Genomic DNA, 18,922 nt, shown 5'->3' on the forward strand with positions numbered 1-18,922 from the left:
AACACATATAACAGGCACATAAGGCATCCTCCTAGATCCTTAGTCTTATTCTAGCATGTTGTTCTAATGAAACTGAAACTGATAATCATAACATAAGCTTGTATGGGTAATTTGGGAGTACTTACTTGAGCTCGGCTGATCGCAGGCACCACACCCCTTTTTAAGAAGACTCTTTTTCTTTCTAAGTTCTTTTCAAAATTTCTTTTCGAAAACGTTTCTCTTTTAAAAATCTTTCACCATTTCCTTAGTTTGAGTTCAGACACACTCGAAAGTATGCCTGAATCCCTCAAACCAAGGCTCTGATACCATCTTGTAACAACCCAAAAATACGAACCAAAAATTTTTGTTTTAATATTACTAAAAATCACATCATCCAATGTCATATATAATAAGAACCATGGAATGAGTACTCAAAAGTCATAGTAACTGTGTCAAAACAAAATTGTATCAATCATAACAAGATATCTGAATAAAACCCCCAAGATAAAACTGAAGCTGTGGTGGGTGCGATGCCATCAACCCGAGCTCTTCCCTTTGCTAGCGGAAGTACCTGAAAACCAAAACTGAAACTGTAAGCACGAAGCTTAGTGAGCTCCCCAAACTACCACATACCACACAACATCATATAAACACATATTGGGCCTTGCCCACTGCATCGGACCGAAGTCCGGAAACTGCATCGGACCGGAGTCCGAAACTAACTAGGGCCTTGCCCTCTGCATCGGACCGAAGTCCGGAAACTGCATCGAACCGTAGTCCGGAACTAACTAGGGCCTTGCCCTCTGCATTGGACCGAAGTCCGGAAACTGCATCGGACCGAAGTCCGGAACTAACCAGGGCCTTGCCCTCTGCATCAGACCGAAGTCCGGAGTCTGACTGAACATAGCATAGCATAATCATAACTACTAGCATAAACACATATACTGCATACTGCATCAGTCCCAAGCCCAGAACACATAACACAAAGACAGACTTCAATCACAAAGACATCAAGCATACTGAACTACTGCCTCGGACCGAAGTCCGGAACTACTGCTAACTAGACGGGTCGGCATTATGGCCGTAGACCCGTTCCTACTAGAAGGAAACTCACCTCATAACGCTGTCTGCCGAGATGCTAAATCTGAAACTGCCTGACTGCTGCTTCGGAACTCCCCGACTACAAATCCCATAAACACTAAATCAAATACTGATAACTAATCTCAGGGTAAAATGACTATTTACCCCTGGTCAAGTCAACTTCCTGGTCAAAGTCAACTTCCAGTTGACCGGACTCGCCGAGTTGGGCCATCAACTCGCCGAGTCCCTATCATCCATTCTAGTCCTCTACCCGCTTCTACTCGTCGAGTTTGGAAAAGACTCGACGAGTTCTTCTTCGATGCTATCATCGAGTCTAACTTCATCCGACTCGCCGAGTTGTATGAACAACTCGTCGAGTTCTCCTTCAACATATGAACACGTCCAGTCTGCGACTCGCCGAGTCGTATGAACAACTCGTCGAGTCTGAAAAACAACTCGCCGAGTTGAAGAACAACTCGTCGAGTCCCAAGCATGCTATTACTATACAGTCGACTCTAATCGACTTCAGTGCTTCCAGATCATAGACCTGAGCTTCTAGGACTGGTTTTACACGTAAAGTTTCCAACTTTACGTGCATGCACACGAGTATGAGGCTAAAATGCCCAAAATCAACAAATACTAAGCACTTAGGGTTTGGAACAAGGCCAAGATTGCATAAAGGTGGCTATAATGAGCTCCTGGAGTTCAATAACGTCCAGATCTAAGGTTTCCATCCAAAGGAAAGTCCATATCTCAAGTTTTAAATCATAAAAGGCTCCAAAGAAGACATAACAAGCATAAAAGAGGGTTTAATGGAGGAATACACAAGGTAATAACTTCATTACCTGAATGAGAAACAGATGGAAGCTAACTCTTGGATCTCCTTTCTCTTCTATGGACCTTCTTTCCTTCCTTCTATTCCAAAGCTTCCAAACTAGCACAAACACACTCAAACTCAACAATGGGGGCTAGGGTTTACAGGGGAAATGCTCTAAAGGTTCCGGAGGCTGGGGTGGGAGGCTATAATGACGTTTAAATAGGGTACAAACCCTAGAAATTAGGGCTTCATTCAGACAAGCAGACTCGCCGAGTCCCAACATATGGACTCGCCGAGTAGCCAACTTAAATCGCGAGCTCATCCCGCTTCTACTCGACGAGTCGGGCTACAGACTCGTCGAGTACCCCTTAAGAAATGGAGATACTTTAATTAAATTTACATACCAGAAATGGAGCGTTACAACTTCAGCCTAAATGACACAGAAAATATACAATTTCTGATTATCATTTTGCTAGAATATACAGGCTTTCAGCCCTACATAGCCCTATGTCAATACCAGAAGTTATACGAGTCATGCTCTACATGGCCAAAGGCACAAAGCCAATACCAGAAGTGATACGAGACATGCTCTACATGGCAAAAGGCATAAATCCGATACCAGAATAATACGAGACATGCTCTACATGGCCAGAGGCTCAAAGCCAATACCAGAAGTGATACGAGACATGCTCTACATGATCAACCGTATAAAACCAAAATAACTCAGGAAAGCATATAGCACATATAACACATAACATACAATTGTTCCTATATATTAAACTCGCCGTGAATTAATTGGGGGTTAAAATAGTAATTTGTGCAGCACTTCGTTACTATAATTAGCTTTCTTCGATGAAAACCAGGAGCTTTCTTGAAAACCGGGCCCTGCGAGGGTTGAGCTTCAAACCGAAAAGATAAATTTATCGGGCTCTTCGGGCACTTCGGAACGTATTTTAAGTGTTTGGTATGATCCCGGGGCTTCGGGGGATTAAAAGTTGCTTGAAATCGGGTTTAGAGGTGAAAAGTATAAGAATTTCTAACCAAAACCGGGAGATCTCGCACCTCCCTTTATATAGGGGAGGCTTCAGACCGAGGGGGAGGAGAAGCGAGCACGTGGCTCGCATGCGAGGGGGACACGAGGCGGGTTCGGAAGGCGCCAGCGCAAAGCCACGCGTCGCATCAGGAGAGGACCGCGTCTCGGATGCGAGGAGAGGGTGACGCGCGTTAGACACCGGGCATCTCGCGTGTGAGGTGACGTGGTCGGATAAGGTCCATGCGATTTTTCTCGGTTTTCGAGATTTTCTCGAATTTTGTGTCCTAAACTTCTAAAATCCATAACTTTCACATACGGACTCCGTTTTTTGACGTTCTTTATATGCACGCATAGGTAAAATTATGCTCTACAACTTTCGTTTAGACTCCGTTGGCTAATTTTGAGTTTATTTTTAATACTATTATTTTTAACAGACCGGGACAGGAAAATCCGTTAAAAATTCATAACTTCTTCATCTGACGTCCATTTTCGTCAGCCTTTTTACCGTTGTACTACTATTGACGAGACATTCGATTCTCGTTTAGGTTGTGTCGGCTAAAAATCACTCGATCTTTATTTCGAGTTTTTAGCTGTCTACTGCTATTCCGAAACTTTAGAAAAATCATAACTTCCTCATACGAAGTCAGATTTGGAAGTTCTTTTTATGGAAATTCTCGGTTTAACGAATACTACGACTTTCGTTTAGATCACCATGGCTAAAAAATAGTTTATCAAAAACTCACTTTTTACGTCATTCGGCGACGTGCCGATTTTGTCACGGATCTTCGATTGGTCATAACTTCTTCGTTATAACTCGGATTTCGATGAGGTTTTAGCCTAAATGTTTCTAACGAAATTATCTACAACTTTCAATAATAAAATTTCACTTATATCAAATTTTATATTTTCGTTAAATTTCAATATCTGACTTTTGATTGGAATCTCATAAGACTTCCAATATTTCCGAGCGATTCTAAACATAGTTTTACTTCATTTCTAGTAAAAACTATCTGTTAGAACTCAACGCTCAAATTACATAATATTTCTTTATATTATTCATTTTTAAAATTACATAACACAATAACTGAACGTGTATGTTACAAATACCTCCTCCTTTGAGGATTTTGTCCCTGAAATCACAACGATTTAAACAATTGGGGATATTTCGTTCTTATCTCATTCTTATTTTCCCAATTATAATTTAGGCCTCGATGGTGTTTCCACTTGACGTGTACCGACTCCAATACATATGCACAAAGCATATCTTCTACTGTTCGGATTGTTCTCTCCGTCTGACCATCTGTCTGGGGAGGATAAGCTGTGCTACGAGCAACACGAGATTCTAATTCATGTTGCATACTCGCCCAAAAATGAGGAGTGAAGCGAGTATCACGATCGGAAATAATCTTCAGTGGTACACATCATTTACAGTTTTCTTCTCCTCTTTTGAGATATCAATTGTATAGGTCAGATAGATAGAACACCCTTCGATATAATTTTACGAGTTTTTAAGAAATAGATTATTTTTAATATTTTAAGTTTTCGTTTACTATAGACATAAATACGATCCTTCCCTTCGATAGGGATGCAAACCATCTTTTTGTAATACCAGAATTCTATGTGGTTCTTAAACAACCAATCAATGCCAAGAATAATATCAGAGTTGGTCAAGAAGATGGGAATCAGGTTAGCAAGAAAACTATAACCTTCAGTTTCCATGACAAAATCTCTATGGACTTTACCAGCAAGTAATGATACACTTCCTATGGTATCTACGTGAAATGGTTGCACGAGTGCATAGCAAGCAATTTGAAAAGAATGCGCAAATTCATGAGACACAAAAGAATTTGAGGCATCAGAATCAAATAAGATGTGGGCAGGTCTAACATTTGACAAGAAATGTACCCGTCACAACATTCGGGTCCTCGCGTGCCTCTTCTGCGGTAATCTGGAATGCACGGCCTTTAGCTATTGGCACCTCCTCCTTTGGAGTATTCCTTGGTTGTTGAACGGAAGCTTGACTTCCCGTCATTTGACTAGTAAGAGTAGGACAGAAACACTTCCTGTGGTCGGTAACACCACAAGCAAAGCATGTAACACTCTTCATTGGACAAACGGGCTTTAGGTAACCCATTTCTCCACATCTATAACATGTCACCGCTTTTTCTGTTCTGCATTGGCCTTGGTGATTCTTTCCATATTTTATACACGATGGCGACTGAAGAGAAAAAAAATTGTGATCTACCGCGACCACGAAAAGCACTTTGAGAATGCAATTGTTGGCTAGGTTCAGATTGAACGGATTGAGTTGGTGGAATAGAGGAAACAGGAACAGTTCGATCGGTACGTGGGTGCTTTGGAACAGAAAGAGTGGCACCACGTATTTCTAAGTCATGCTCACGTTTCCGAGCATACTCAACAGCTTTGTCAAAGGACAGAACATCTCGATTGGCTACGAAATCGTGGATTTCATGTCGTAGTCCCTACATGAATAACTGAATTTTCTCGTCTTCAGTTGGAATATACTTTGTAGCAAACCGTGCTTTTTGATTGAATTGAGTTTCATACTCATTCACGGTCATTCCTTCTTGTTTAAGCTCAATAAATTCTTTCTCCAATCTCCTCCTCATGTCTAGAGGACAATACTTCCCTAGCAAACGAGTTTTGAACATTTCCCAAGATATATTCTCTTGGTCATACTCATTGAGAGCTTCATATGTTGCTTCCCACCAGACCAAGGCTTCTCCGACGAGCATAGCAGAAGCATAATTAGCCTTGTCTTCATTATTCACATGAGAGATACGAAATAATTTCTCTGTGTTCTGAATCCAAGTTAGAACAACTATGGGATTAAGGACACCAGAAAACTCTGTAGCACCACTACTCTTGAAATCTTTGAACGAGGGACGCTTCACCTCCCCTTTTGAAGATTCTCCAACGGCTTTCTCTTTGCCTTTATCATTATCCTTCTTGTGTTCTTCGAGAGTCTGCCGAATAATACCAGTAAGTTTACCCAACGGCTTTCTCTTTCCTCTCGAGGGGATTCTGGAGTATTTACTTCACCAGGTTTAGGATCTCCACCCACTTCTGGTGTATGGCTACCTTCCTGTTCAGCCATTCCTCTGAAAATTTGGAGCAACATAGTATTTAGAATATTAGGATTTATTATTACCTAATAATTTACTTAAATCTTTCCTATGGTTTGTATCCATATACTCCTAATGAATCCGTTCATATATTGAACTTTCAACGGTTTAAGTCTAAATACCAATCCGTGGAATTTAGTTCACTTAAACCACCACTCTGATACCATGATTGAAAGACCCCAAACTTTCATACTAAAAACATTATTACTCCAAAACATGTTACATGCATATTCATAAATAATATCTTACATTGATAGTGTGATTACAGAAGACTGGATACAAACCAACTAAGTTTTAGTATATTACATAACTACCCATGATATTAAAGTTTTATACAAACGTAAACCCAAGCACAAAAGTAATAGTATAAACTATTCTAAATCTTCCAACAGTATAAGACTATACTGGATTCTCATTACCTGCAATTGTTAAACACTGAGAGGGGTAAGCGGTGACGCTTAGTGAATTCAATAATAGATACAATATAACGTTATGCCATATATATACTTCAATATGGCAGAAGCAAAGGGAACAAGGAACAACAAAGGCATATGTGAATCATGCGACAAACTTTCCATATCAATCGATGAATTGATTCAAAGATATACAATCAACGAGACATAACAATTTCAATACTTGATATACATCAATAACACTTCAGCCTAAATGGCACAGAAAATATACAATTTCTGATTATCATTTTGCTAGAATATACAGGCTTTCAGCCCTATATCAATACCAGAATTTATACGAGTCATGCTCTACATGGCCAAAGGCACAAAGCCAATACCAGAAGTGATACGAGACATGCTCTACATGGCCAAAGGCATAAATCCGATACCAGAATAATACGAGACATGGTCTACATGGCCAGAGGCTCAAAGCCAATACCATAAGTGATACGAGACATGCTCTACATGATCAACCATATAAAACAAAAATAACTCAGGAAAGCATATAGTACATATAACACATAACATACAATTGTTCCTATATATTGAACTCATCGTGAATTAATCGGGGGTTAAAATAGTAATTTGTGCAGCACTTCGTTACTATAATTAGCTTTCTTGAAAACCGGGCCCTGCGAGGGTTGAGCTTCAAACCGAAAAGATAAATTTCTCGGGCTCTCCGGGCACTTCGGAACGTATTTTAGGTGTTTGGTATGATCCCGGGGCTTCAGGGATTAAAAGTTGCTTGAAATCGGGTTTAGAGGTGAAAAGTATAAGAATTTCTAACCAAAACCGGGAGATCTCGCACCTCCCTTTATATAAGGGAGGCTTCGGACCGAGGGGGAGGAGAAGCAAGCACGTGGCTCGCATGCGAGGGGGACACGAGGCGGTCTCGGAAGACGCCAGCGCAAAGCCACGCGTCGAATCAGGAGAGTACCGCGTCTCGGATGCGAGGAGAGGGTGACGTGCGTCGGACATCGAGCATCTTCGCGTGCGAGGTGACGTGGTCGGATAAGGTCCATGCGATTTTTCTCGGTTTTCGGGATTTTCTCGAATTTTGTGTCCCAAACTTCTAAAATCCATAACTTTTACATACGGGCTCCGTTTTTGACGTTCTTTATATGCACGCGTAGGTAAAATTATGCTCTACAACTTTCGTTTAGACTCTGTCGGCTAATTTTGAGTTTATTTTTAATATTATTATTTTTAACAGACCGGGACAGGAAAATCCGTTAAAAATTCATAACTTCTTCATCCGACGTCCATTTTCGTCAGTCTTTCTACCGTTGTACTACTATTGGCGAGACCTTCGATTCTCGTTTAGATTGCGTCGGCTAAAAATCACTTGATCTTTATTTCGAGTTTTTAGCTGTCTACTGCTATTCCGAAACTTTAGAAAAATCATAACTTCCTCATACGAAGTCAGATTTGGAAGTTCTTTTTATGGAAATTCTCGGTTTAACGAATACTACGACTTTTGTTTAGATCACCAAGGCTAAAAAGTAGTTTATCAAAAGTTCACTTTTTACGTCATTCGGCGTCGTGCCGGTTTTGTCGCGGATCTTTGATTGGTCATAACTTCTTCGTTATAACTCGGATTTCGATGAGGTTTTCGCCTAAATGTTTCTAACGAAATTATCTACAACTTTCAATAATAAAATTTCACTTATTTCAAATTTTATATTTTCGTTAAATTTCAATATCTGACTTTTGATTGGAATCTCATAAGACTTCCAATATTTCCGAGCGATTCTAAACATAGTCTTACTTCATTTCTAGTAAAAACTATCTGTTAGAACTCAACGCTCAAATTACATAATATTTCTTTATATTATTCACTTTTAAATTTACATAATACGATAACTAAACGTGTATGTTACACTTTTCAAAAAGGTTTTATATAATAAAAGAGGGTGTGATGAATGCAATCAACGGAGCTCAAGTAAGTGATTCTCAAAATACTCATACATGAATGTTATGCTTTAGTATGTCATTATTGGAGTTACATGTATGTTAGTGGATAGACTAAGGATCCCTTCAGGAATTACATGATAGAACTGCCTAACATTATGATGCCTTGTAGCTTAAGAAATTGTTTATTATGTGCTACTAGAATTCTAGGATGATAACGTTAACTAGTGTTACACCCGTCCGGTGGACGGTTAACCGGGGTAATAAAAAATATTGATTTTTACTTTCTTCTATATCATCATTCTATATTTTTTTTCCATATTAGCATTGTACAATGATAAATCTACCCAATTAAACAACATGTGAATGAAAAAACGTTAAAAGACAATGGAATATAAAGAATAGCAATTGATTAACACACAATAAAATAAAAACGTACGCTTGACGTGGATTAGTTATATTATTCTGACAAGTGACACAAAAGTAGTGATTATCATGCAAGGTAGCTTCCTTATGACATATTGTATATTGAACGAACTTCCACTCGTTTGGAACCGGCAAATATATTATAAAAAACACCAACCCTAGCAAGGCGCTAGAGGAAGGAGAAAAAAAAAACAAAAGACAAAGTTCACATTACAAACAGTTTAACGGGGAGCTAATCCAATCACCCCAATTAAAACAACACCTGCCATATCTATGTTTAACCCACAGAAATGTCATAGACTTAATCGAATCGATAACCTTAACCGGATCAGCAATAACTCCATTGAAAATTCTATCATTCCTGGCATGCCAAATCGCCCACAAAGCACCATAGAGGATCGAGAACAGAGCCTTCTTCTTGCGATTGGAACCCATCTTCAATCTGACAGCCTCATCAATAATTCCTCTAACCGAGTTGGCGATTATCTTCCCAATGCCGCACCACATCGCCAGACTCCTCCACACATGATCCGCAAACGGGCAGTCCAGTCCACTAGGAGATGGTCGGAAGTTTCTAACCTCGAGATACATGCACTGCACCATTGGGAGTCTACCTTAACATTCCTGCGGCTAAGAGCCAACAAAGTTGGGATTCGACCCAATCTAGCTCGCCAAGCGAAACATAGAACTTTCATTGGCACCCACTTAAACCATGGAAATTCATCGTCACAGATTAGGTGGGGGGATCTATCTATTCTCGTTCTCATCATAGCTACACAGTAATTCTCCTTGCAAAAATCCGATTCCCAAGTATCGTCGGTTGGTGATCTTCTAATAACATCATGAACTAGAATGTTTACTTTTCTAAGTTCATTTTTGCATCTAACAATATTATTCCAAACTCCAGGGATATTTTTTGAAGCAGCAATATTATCATTCGGACTCCCCCTGTAGTGAATACCATTTATAACGCAAGACCATAATGAATTAGGAGAAGTTTTGAGCTTCCACCACCATTTAGATAATAAAGAAATGTTAAGAGCTTTTATGGATCCAATACCGAGACCGCCAACTTCAAGTGGTGCTATTAATCTCTCCCATGCCACCCAATTGATCTTTTAGGACTCACCTTCTCCCTCCCCCCCCCCCCCCAAATAAAGTTCCTCCGAATCCTTTCCAAGATTTCAAGTATACCTGTTGGGGCAGCGAAGATCGATAAATAATAGTTGGGAAGATTACCCAAGACGGCTTTAGCAAGCGTTATTCTACCACCAAAGCTTAAATTTTTTTCTTTCCATAACGATAATTTTGATTTGAACTTATCCACAATTGGCTTCCAATTTTTAATTAAGTTCATATTAGCCCCAACCGGAACCCTAAGATACGTAAAGGGGAGGGAGGCCGGCTCACACCCCAGCGGGGCATCCCCTCTCTCAACTTCTCGATCGATCACACCAATGCCAACAACTTTTGATTTGTTAAAATTCACTTGAAGCCCTGATGAACCATAAAAACATCTAAGAATACGGCCAAGGTTATCGATATTATGCTTTGACCATTCACCCAAGAAAATCGCATCATCCGCATAGAATAGATGCGACAACGGAGGCCCGACGTTTGGAATAGAAATACCCTTGAAAACGCCCTTTTCCACAGCTTCTTTCATAGCAATATTTAAACCCTCCATTGCAATGATGAAGAGAAATGGCGAGAGCGGGTCTCCTTGACGAACACCTTTTTGAAGTGGGAATTCACATGTCGGACTACCATTTACAATCACCGACGCCTTTGTTGATGCCAAACACCCTCTTATCCACATTCTCCATTTACCTCCAAAATTCATTTGCGACATCATAGAATCCAAGTAACCCCAATTTAATGAGTCAAAGGCCTTATTAAAGTCTGCTTTGAAGATAAGTATTTTTTTTCTTTTTCGCCTTCCCCCAAGAGCAAACTTCATTGACTATGAGTAGACCCTCCAGGATGTATTTATTAGCCACAAACGCCGTTTGGACCTCATCAATGCATTCACTGATCACTGATTTTAATCTGGAGGCAAGTAACTTGGAAATGATCTTATAAATAGACTCAATGAGGCTAATGGGTCTATAATCATTAAGAACAAGAGGGTCCTTTGTTTTTGCAACTAGTGTGATGAAAGAGGAATTGCAGCCCGTTGATAAAGAACCGAATGCCTCAAAATATCTAACACAACCAACAATATCATCCTTTAGTTTCGACCAAAAGCATTTGAAGAATTTAAATGTGAAGCCATCAGGCCCCGGGGCTTTCTCGCTACCACAACTCCAAATAACATTTTTAATCTCTTCACAAGAAAAAGTCTCCTCCAAAAATCCTCGGCTAGCATCAGAAATCATTTTGAATTTACTGCTGTGAAATTTTGGTCTATCTGCCCATCTTTCGCTGAATTTGTCAGCAAAAAATTGTACCGACTCTGCTTTCATGGCCACCGGATCACTCGCCCATTCACCATTAATTAGAATGCCATGTATGTGATTCCTCCTCGTTCGGTTGGATACATAGCCATGGAAAAAGCGAGAATTTTCATCCCCGTCTATCGTGCATTTAATCCGGGCTTTTTGCTTCAAATCAGTGATTGCAAGCCTTTCACGCTCCTCTATTCTTCCTGAAATTCTGGTTCTTTCAACCAAATCGACATCATTAAAACAGCCACAGTCAAGCCTTTTATCAATATCGGTACGGGCCTCCTTGAGTTTTATAAGTTCTGCCGATTCCTTAGAAAACTCCAAAGATCGCCATTCACGAATCGCCTTTTTGATTGCTTTCAACTTATTCAATAGCCTCGAGTCGGGGGGACCAAAACCGATGAATTCACGACAGGCCTTGCTAACCACTTCATCGAACCCTTGACTGGTCAGCCAGGAATTGAATAGCTTGAATGGAAGGGGATCAAAGTATGCTCTGGATTGAGAAAGTAGAATGGGACAATGATCTGATTTATCTCTTGGTAGAGCCGTGACTGATACATGAGGGAACAACTTGGAGAACTCCGAACAAACAAGAAAACGATCTAGTTTGCTAAGTTTCGCTCCAGACTGTTGAAAATAAGTAAATCGAAAACCCCCCATTTTTGGTTCATGAAATCCCGCTAATTCGATGAAGTTGTTGAAATAATTAGCACTAGATTGACAAAACATGGAATTAATACGTTCCTTCTGTCTCCTCACCACATTAAAATCACCAAAGACAATCCAGCATGTTGAGCGAGAATTTTTAATGAGAAGCAACTCCTCCCATAACTTGCGCTTCTCAGAAGGGGATTGGGGTCCATAGACATTCACAAACGCCACCGGGCAGGAGTAGGATGAACAGATACCAATAACAATAAAAAAAAGGAACGAGATTTAATGACCTCAGAAGAAGTGAAGTAATTCTTGTCCCAAATAGATACCAGCCCACCTGATCTACCGGGTGCATTTTCATACACAAATTCAAAATTGTAATCACCCCAACATTCTCTAATCATCTCACGATTAAGAGACCCGTCTAGATGGGTTTCCTGTAAACCAAAAAAAGAGGCTTTATGTAGACGACGAAGCGATTGCACCCAATCTCTCTTGCGAGTTTCACCAAGACCACTGATATTTAAAGAAACTATATTCATCGAGTATGATTGCATGCACCTGTCTCACCCATAGCTTCAATGAGGATCTCATTATCCCCATCGATATCAAACCCAATCGAACGCCCAATCCTTGCTGTGCGCACAATCTCAGGGGTAGAAATTATTGCCGGGTCAAAATGAGCGTTATTAGAAACTGGATTTGAAGGGGATTTGTTTAAATTAATTACTTGGGTAGCCATCAGAGGATCTTCAGACTCGAAATTTGGGGGAGGGGGGATATTTCCGACGTTTTTTTAATGGGATCCAGATCATATAGATGGTTTGGTCAACTTCAAGACCAACATTTATGGTTTTAATGTCAATGGTATGAATGGATAGCCATTGTGAATGGTATGAAATGATAGACATGACGTACTTGAATGATGGACTTAAAATTAAACTTTGATTAAATAGCTTGTATTATGTAAAATTTAAGTGTTTTTAAGTTTAAAAGATAATATAAACTGGATTGTTATCAACTATTTAATCAACATTTAATTTTCCAAATATTATTTACCAAATTATGTGATTATTGATTAGTAAAATATATGGTTCGTACATAAGTTTATATTCATGTATGAAATTGAAACATGAATACATAAAGTGTTACTAATCTTTGTTCCATTTTCACACTTTCACTATGAAAAAAAGATACTCTTCAAGCTTTCACAGTAAACAAAGAAGTCCCTTTTTACTACAAAATACAAATTGAAACTATCTCTATGAAACAAAATTATAGTAAAAACACTAACAGATGATTACATAAGCAGATACAACTCTTAGAGCCTTTTGAGTTGTCTACTGAGTCATTTATGCTAGCTAGTTCCAGTGAAGTAATTTTCTCAAAGATCCCACGATTTAGGATTTTTAAAAAGGCGGAAGAGGAAAATGGTACAATTAAGAAAAAAGTCCAAGTCTCCAAAGAAACATCAACGATTGCATATTATTTGTGATCACCCATTACCTCTAGGCCTTAATCACCTTAATATCATGATCAAGGGTTATAACGATACCTTAAGGTAATTACATAATATACATCTCGATGTTAATGTCTTCAAGAATACACCAGTAGGAATGGTGACAAAAAAACGTAATTGCATTAAATAGAAACGTACTTTCACTTATTTGTGTATTATAACAACCCCCTTTCATGTTTTTGCTGTAAAAAAACTATATCTTAAACACTTTATCTAATTATATAATTGTCATGAAAATATAAAGTAATTTGGATGACATTACTATAATTGACAGATTTTTCGAAATACTAATTTGTGAACCTTTTAAGTCTGAAAATGGAAGGGTAAATTAAGTTGATGCTACCTTCTTATCATATCCCCCCAGACTTGTCAATGTGTATAGCAATGAGATATAGGATAAAAAAATAATAACAAGTAATTATAGTTATAAGCATGGAAAGTATTAACGAAAAAACTATACTTGTGCTTAAGCAATTTTATTCACACCTTTCAACTAGAGATCCAAATGAAGTTATCTGTGTAATAGATTAAGTAACATTTAATCAATTACCATAGAAAATGGTTTTTTTCTTACCACAACATAACTATATCTAAGATATTCCTCTTCCAACTATCAAAAATAATATATTTTATGACATAGAACCAAGTGCAACAAAACACATAAAACTGGATTGATACAAATTTCATGGAGTACCTCATTTTGGAGGTGAATGGTGAAAGAACCTCTCGGCTTCTCTCTTAGGCATTTTTACAAACACTTTATGTGCAATTTTCATCAGCATCTAAATAACTTCTAAAACCCAATATTCAACACCATTTCCGTCAATTCCTGGCATTCTCATGAATTCCTTCCTTAACAAGCTCTCTAATTCCATCCAAACACACCATTTTAGGAAAAAATTATGAAGAAAACACGAAGAAGGGTAAAGAAAGAATACAAACCATTTTATGAATCTGATTCTAAGAAGATATATATGACGAAGATCAATCTGAGAGGGAGGGAGACGGAACCTGGAATTAGAAATCAATGACTTTACACATACACGAATCACTAAAACAAATTAACAACGATCAAATAAAAATGAAACAAAAAGAACCAAATAACTCACTCTTTGTGAATGCCTCTAGGCTATTCGTCCTTCCTTTCATCTTCCAAATTAACATTAGAAATTACCTATAAATTATGAAAATTAAATCAATATAGGGGGAATGTTGATATTCAAATATGTGAAGTGAGAAATCAATTGGAAGTATATGAACTACAAAAGTAAATTCACACAAAAAAAAGAGCAAACTTCGAGTAAATTGAGATTTGATGAACTGCTTCTTTGACGTAATCATCAAGATTGTCGATGATCGTAACCTTGAATCTTTGATTGAGAAGTTGCACAACAATGTGAGTGTCTATAATCCGAGCACCGATTTAGTTTGATTTTCGGAGTCGGCGATGATGAAGGCACCAAAGGCCGACTTCAAGTGAGAATGAATCAGTAAATGTTGTTATATAGGCATGACAATTACCTAAATCCGGTTAATGTTTCAGAATTATGGAGAAGCGGGGGTTGAGGAGACAACCTCCGATCGTGGAGAATGTGGGTTGGACGACGAACTGCCATGGAAAACGGTAAATACCGAGTTTATACGGTTAGATAGGCATCCGAAGAAAGATCGAACGGCTGAAATCTAAAGAGCGTTTTTTCACGACTCGCTGTCAGTAATACTAATAATGGCTAAGTGTATATTTTATAGTTGTATATGATTAATATTATATACCCTATTGATTTAATCTTATTTCCTGTTTCTTGTTTGGTTGTGGGCTTAGGGTAGAATCATTTATTCGACAGTCTATTTGATCATATATTGTGTATAATTTGCATGCACAAACAACTAGCGGTGTTGTTAGAAATTCCTAGCAATGCGGGAACAAGTGAGAGGAGGAACCCTAAGAGAGTCTAGGAATTTTTGTAGCATATTATGTATGTTGTTTAGCATAAGATTTGATAGTTTATTTTATTTCCTTCTTTTTTATAGTTTATTTTGGAATTTTTAGCCCTTTTTATTAGTATTGCATTGTATATTCTTTATTTTATTTATCATGGATCGTGTTGGGCACTTTCTATTTTGCATGAGGTATTTTTTAGGTTTTGGAGCTCGTTACGGTTGTGGATTATCTTGGAGACGGGCTTTGTGGGCTTTAGAGGTGTCATTGGGCTTTACGGATCCATCAAAAGAGATTATCAGATTAGGCCTTAAAATGTTGAAGACTTGGATGAAGTGGGATTATGAAGATGGGTCTTGTATTCTTATTTTGGGCTTGGACTATCCACATTTGAAGTTTGAAGATGATTGGCCAAATTTGAATCATGTGAGGTGATATGTGTGTGTGTGTGTATATATATATATATATATATATATATATTTATATATATATTTATATATCATATCTTAATACTTTAGCCTTAATTATTGTTATTTAGAACTAAAATGTACTTATAGTGTTTAAATTTATATTTTATAGGTATATTGTTGCTAGAGCGGAAAAGAAGCAAAAAGAGACGGAAGTTGGGCTTAGAAGCAAAAAGAAAGAAGTTGGCTGAAGGCAGCCCACTACGCCCAGCGTAGTGGGACTTACGCTCAGCGTAGTGGGACTTACGCTCAACGTAATGTGGATCCGTGGACTACGCCCACGTAGATACTGGTACGCCCAACATACTGGGCTTGGTGTCCGAATCCTGATCGCGATAGGTTTCTTAATACGCCCAACGTACGTAAGTCGGTTTCAACTATTATAAAAAGTGATTTTAGGCCAACCAGAAGGGAGAACTCGATTAACATTGATCCTTAGTCGACAAGTAACTTATATTCTGCCGTTTTGAGAGTCTAGAAGGCGGACGGAAGGTCGTTAAGCTGACAGGAGCGAAGATCTAAGGGATTGGAGAGCGGATTCATGTCAGTAATCATGTGGTTTGTTATCGTGACCATGTTAGCATTCCATTATGATGTCATTATGTGTTTACTTTCTGATTTAGGTGCTAAAATCTTTTACTTTGTATTTATGATTTAATGGATCTTTGAATTTATGGTTTAATTGCTATGTGGATTGATTATTCTTATTTAATTTATTTTGTCAAGTTTGATTGAAGATTCATATGTGTTAAAGATTGTTGTTTTGTTTCCTATTGTTGAATTAATAGAGTTTAGATGACCCTCTAGCTATGTTAATTTGAATCATAGTTGTCCAACGACCATTGGTGATTATGATTAGAGTTTTGACCAAAACCTATGGTTAGGAAATAAAGTAATGAACTTTAATGTGTGTGCATGAGTAGAATGACCATTCAATGCATGATTTAACTCCTGAGATCATTAAGGTTAAATAAGATCAAATCTTTCTTAATACGAACCAAATACTGATTTGCATAATTGTTTGTTCACCTGATCAATGATGTAACGTCCGTCACTTGAGGTATTATTTATCTTTTTAAAAGTATTTGTAATCAATTTGTTGGGCTTGTAATGAGTAATGGATTATTGAGTGGACTTAGCAAGCAGGCCGATAAGTTGGGCTACCCGAAGACGTACGCTGGGCGTAAGCCTGGTGTACGCGGAGCGTAGTGCAACATTGGATGCGGGGGGCGGAGGTGCGTACGCGTAGCGTAACAAGGTGTACGCGTAGCGTACGCATGCAGACTCAAAACCTTAATTTTTAGGGTTTAATCCATATAAATAGAACATTATGACCCAAACTCTAGCCTCCTTACCAGCATCTCTTTCCTCATCCTTGTGTATGTTTGGCCTTGTGAGGCTTGTTTTGGAGATTTGGGAAGGAGAAAGAAGAAGAAGAACTTGAGTATCTTGAGCTCAAGGATCCGAGTTTACATCACCATTTGGCACTCATTGGAGGTATAAAGCTTTCAACTTGCCTCATGAATTCTTAGATCTATGTTTATGGGGTTTTGGACCTTTTTAGGTCCAAAGAATGGATTTTTATGGTTCAACTTCGTATCCAGGCTTAGGGTTGCCACCCTTAGTGCTAAATGTGTCCCATTAACAGTAAAGTCTCGATCTTTAAGGTCATTTTGTGACCATGCATGAGTTCTAGCCATTTCCATGGAAGTTAGTTGTTATATTCCAAGTTTGGGTCCATTTGGTGGGTTGCAAGCCACCAAGTAATCGACTTTATGAGTTAAGACATGTTAATGGACTCAAATCTGTAATTTGAACTTAATGTCTTAAGGGATTAAGCAGCTTTGAAGAATATGGCTTAACAGGGTAGTACGTTGGGCGTACAAGCCAGTACGCGCATCGTACAAGCCACGCAAGTTGTACGCTTAGCGTACAGAGGAGTACGCTCAGCGTACTCTTAGGATTTGGACTTTACATCTTTTGGGCCTCGGTTTGGGCCAATCTTTGGACTTATCAGCTATTGGGCCTTAGTGGGCCATCAGAAGTCAATTAATGGGCCAAGGAAATGTTTGGGCTTAAGGGAAGGCACAATTAAGGAGTTGGGCCCAATTTAGAAAATTGGGCCATTAGTGGGCCTTTAGTGGGCCATTACAGGGCTTGAAAAGATTAGATGGAATTGGGCCTAGGAAATGGTCCAAGTTAGACCAGGGGGTAAAATGGTCATTTTACCCTAAGAAGGATTATGGATTTTGACTAAGTGTTGTTATGATAATGATAGTCGGGGAGTCGTTGGAGAAACCACTAGAGATTCCTCACTGTGAGATTTAGCATTCAGCTTTACGAGGTGAGTTTCATCCTAGGAACGGGTCTAAGGCACCAATGTCGGCCCGTTTATGTATGTTAGCATGTGCCGGACTTCGGTCCGGTGCCGGGCAGTGCCCGATGTAGGTTTATGTGTTTATATGCTTCCGGACTTCGGTCCGATTTCGGGGAAAGCCCGAGGAATGTTTGTATGCTTGATGTCTTCGTGATTCTTGCATGTGCTTGTTTATATGTTCCAGACTACGGTCCGATGCCGGGGACAACCCGAGGAATGATTATATGTTATGTTATATGTTTCCGGATTTCGGTCTGATGTCGGGCGGGGCCTGAGGAATGTTTATATGTTTATTTTACATGCTTATTATGTGTATTGTTGATATGTTGATATGTATATCGAGCTTTGCTCGATGCCGGGCGGGACCCGATGCCGGACTTCGGTCCGATGTCGGGCGGGGCCCGATGTAGCGAGCAAGGCCCAATGTTATGTTATGTGATTATGTGATTATGTGTATGGTATGTGGTAGTTTGGGGAGACTCACTAAGCTTCATGCTTACAATTTCAGTTTTGGTTTTAGCAAGGGGAAGAGCTCGGGATGATTGAAGTGCGAACGGATTGTAGGCCGGGTGGCCTCATTTGATTATGACAGTCGAGGGTTGTTGACCCTACATGGGATGGTCTGGGTTCCGTACTGGGGCGGAGTACGACAGGTTCTGATGGATAAGACCC

General features: G+C 39.0%; 1 protein-coding gene and 1 long non-coding RNA gene across 4 annotated transcripts; both read right to left on the reverse strand.

Annotated features, from left to right (window-relative positions):
- Positions 1-9,054: 9,054 nt before the first annotated feature.
- Positions 9,055-9,447, reverse strand: LOC145127225 (uncharacterized). The gene has a single exon (XM_079062452.1). It carries the CDS (start codon positions 9,445-9,447, stop codon positions 9,055-9,057), a length of 393 nt encoding a protein of 130 aa, XP_078918578.1.
- A 4,624-nt stretch (positions 9,448-14,071) lies between these two features.
- On the reverse strand, positions 14,072-15,173 carry LOC145125255 (uncharacterized). Of its 3 annotated transcripts, none has more exons than XR_013715897.1 (4): positions 14,745-15,173; positions 14,577-14,641; positions 14,410-14,478; positions 14,072-14,332 (listed from the first exon to the last, which is right to left on the reverse strand). It is a non-coding gene; the product is annotated as an uncharacterized LOC145125255 (long non-coding RNA). The 3 variants fall into 3 exon arrangements; XR_013715898.1 differs by having other exon boundaries at positions 14,831-15,172; XR_013715896.1 differs by having other exon boundaries at positions 14,763-15,170.
- Positions 15,174-18,922: the final 3,749 nt, after the last annotated feature.

The sequence above is a fragment of the Lactuca virosa genome, chromosome 7 (assembly GCF_052849685.1).
Source record: "Lactuca virosa cultivar CGN04683 chromosome 7, Lactuca_virosa_CGN04683_v6, whole genome shotgun sequence".
Lineage (NCBI taxonomy): Eukaryota > Viridiplantae > Streptophyta > Magnoliopsida > Asterales > Asteraceae > Lactuca > Lactuca virosa.

Coding starts and splice junctions, on each gene's coding strand:
- LOC145127225 (XM_079062452.1), bottom strand. CDS start 9,447: ATGGTGCAGTGCATGTATCTCGAGGTTAGAAACTTCCGACCATCTCCT.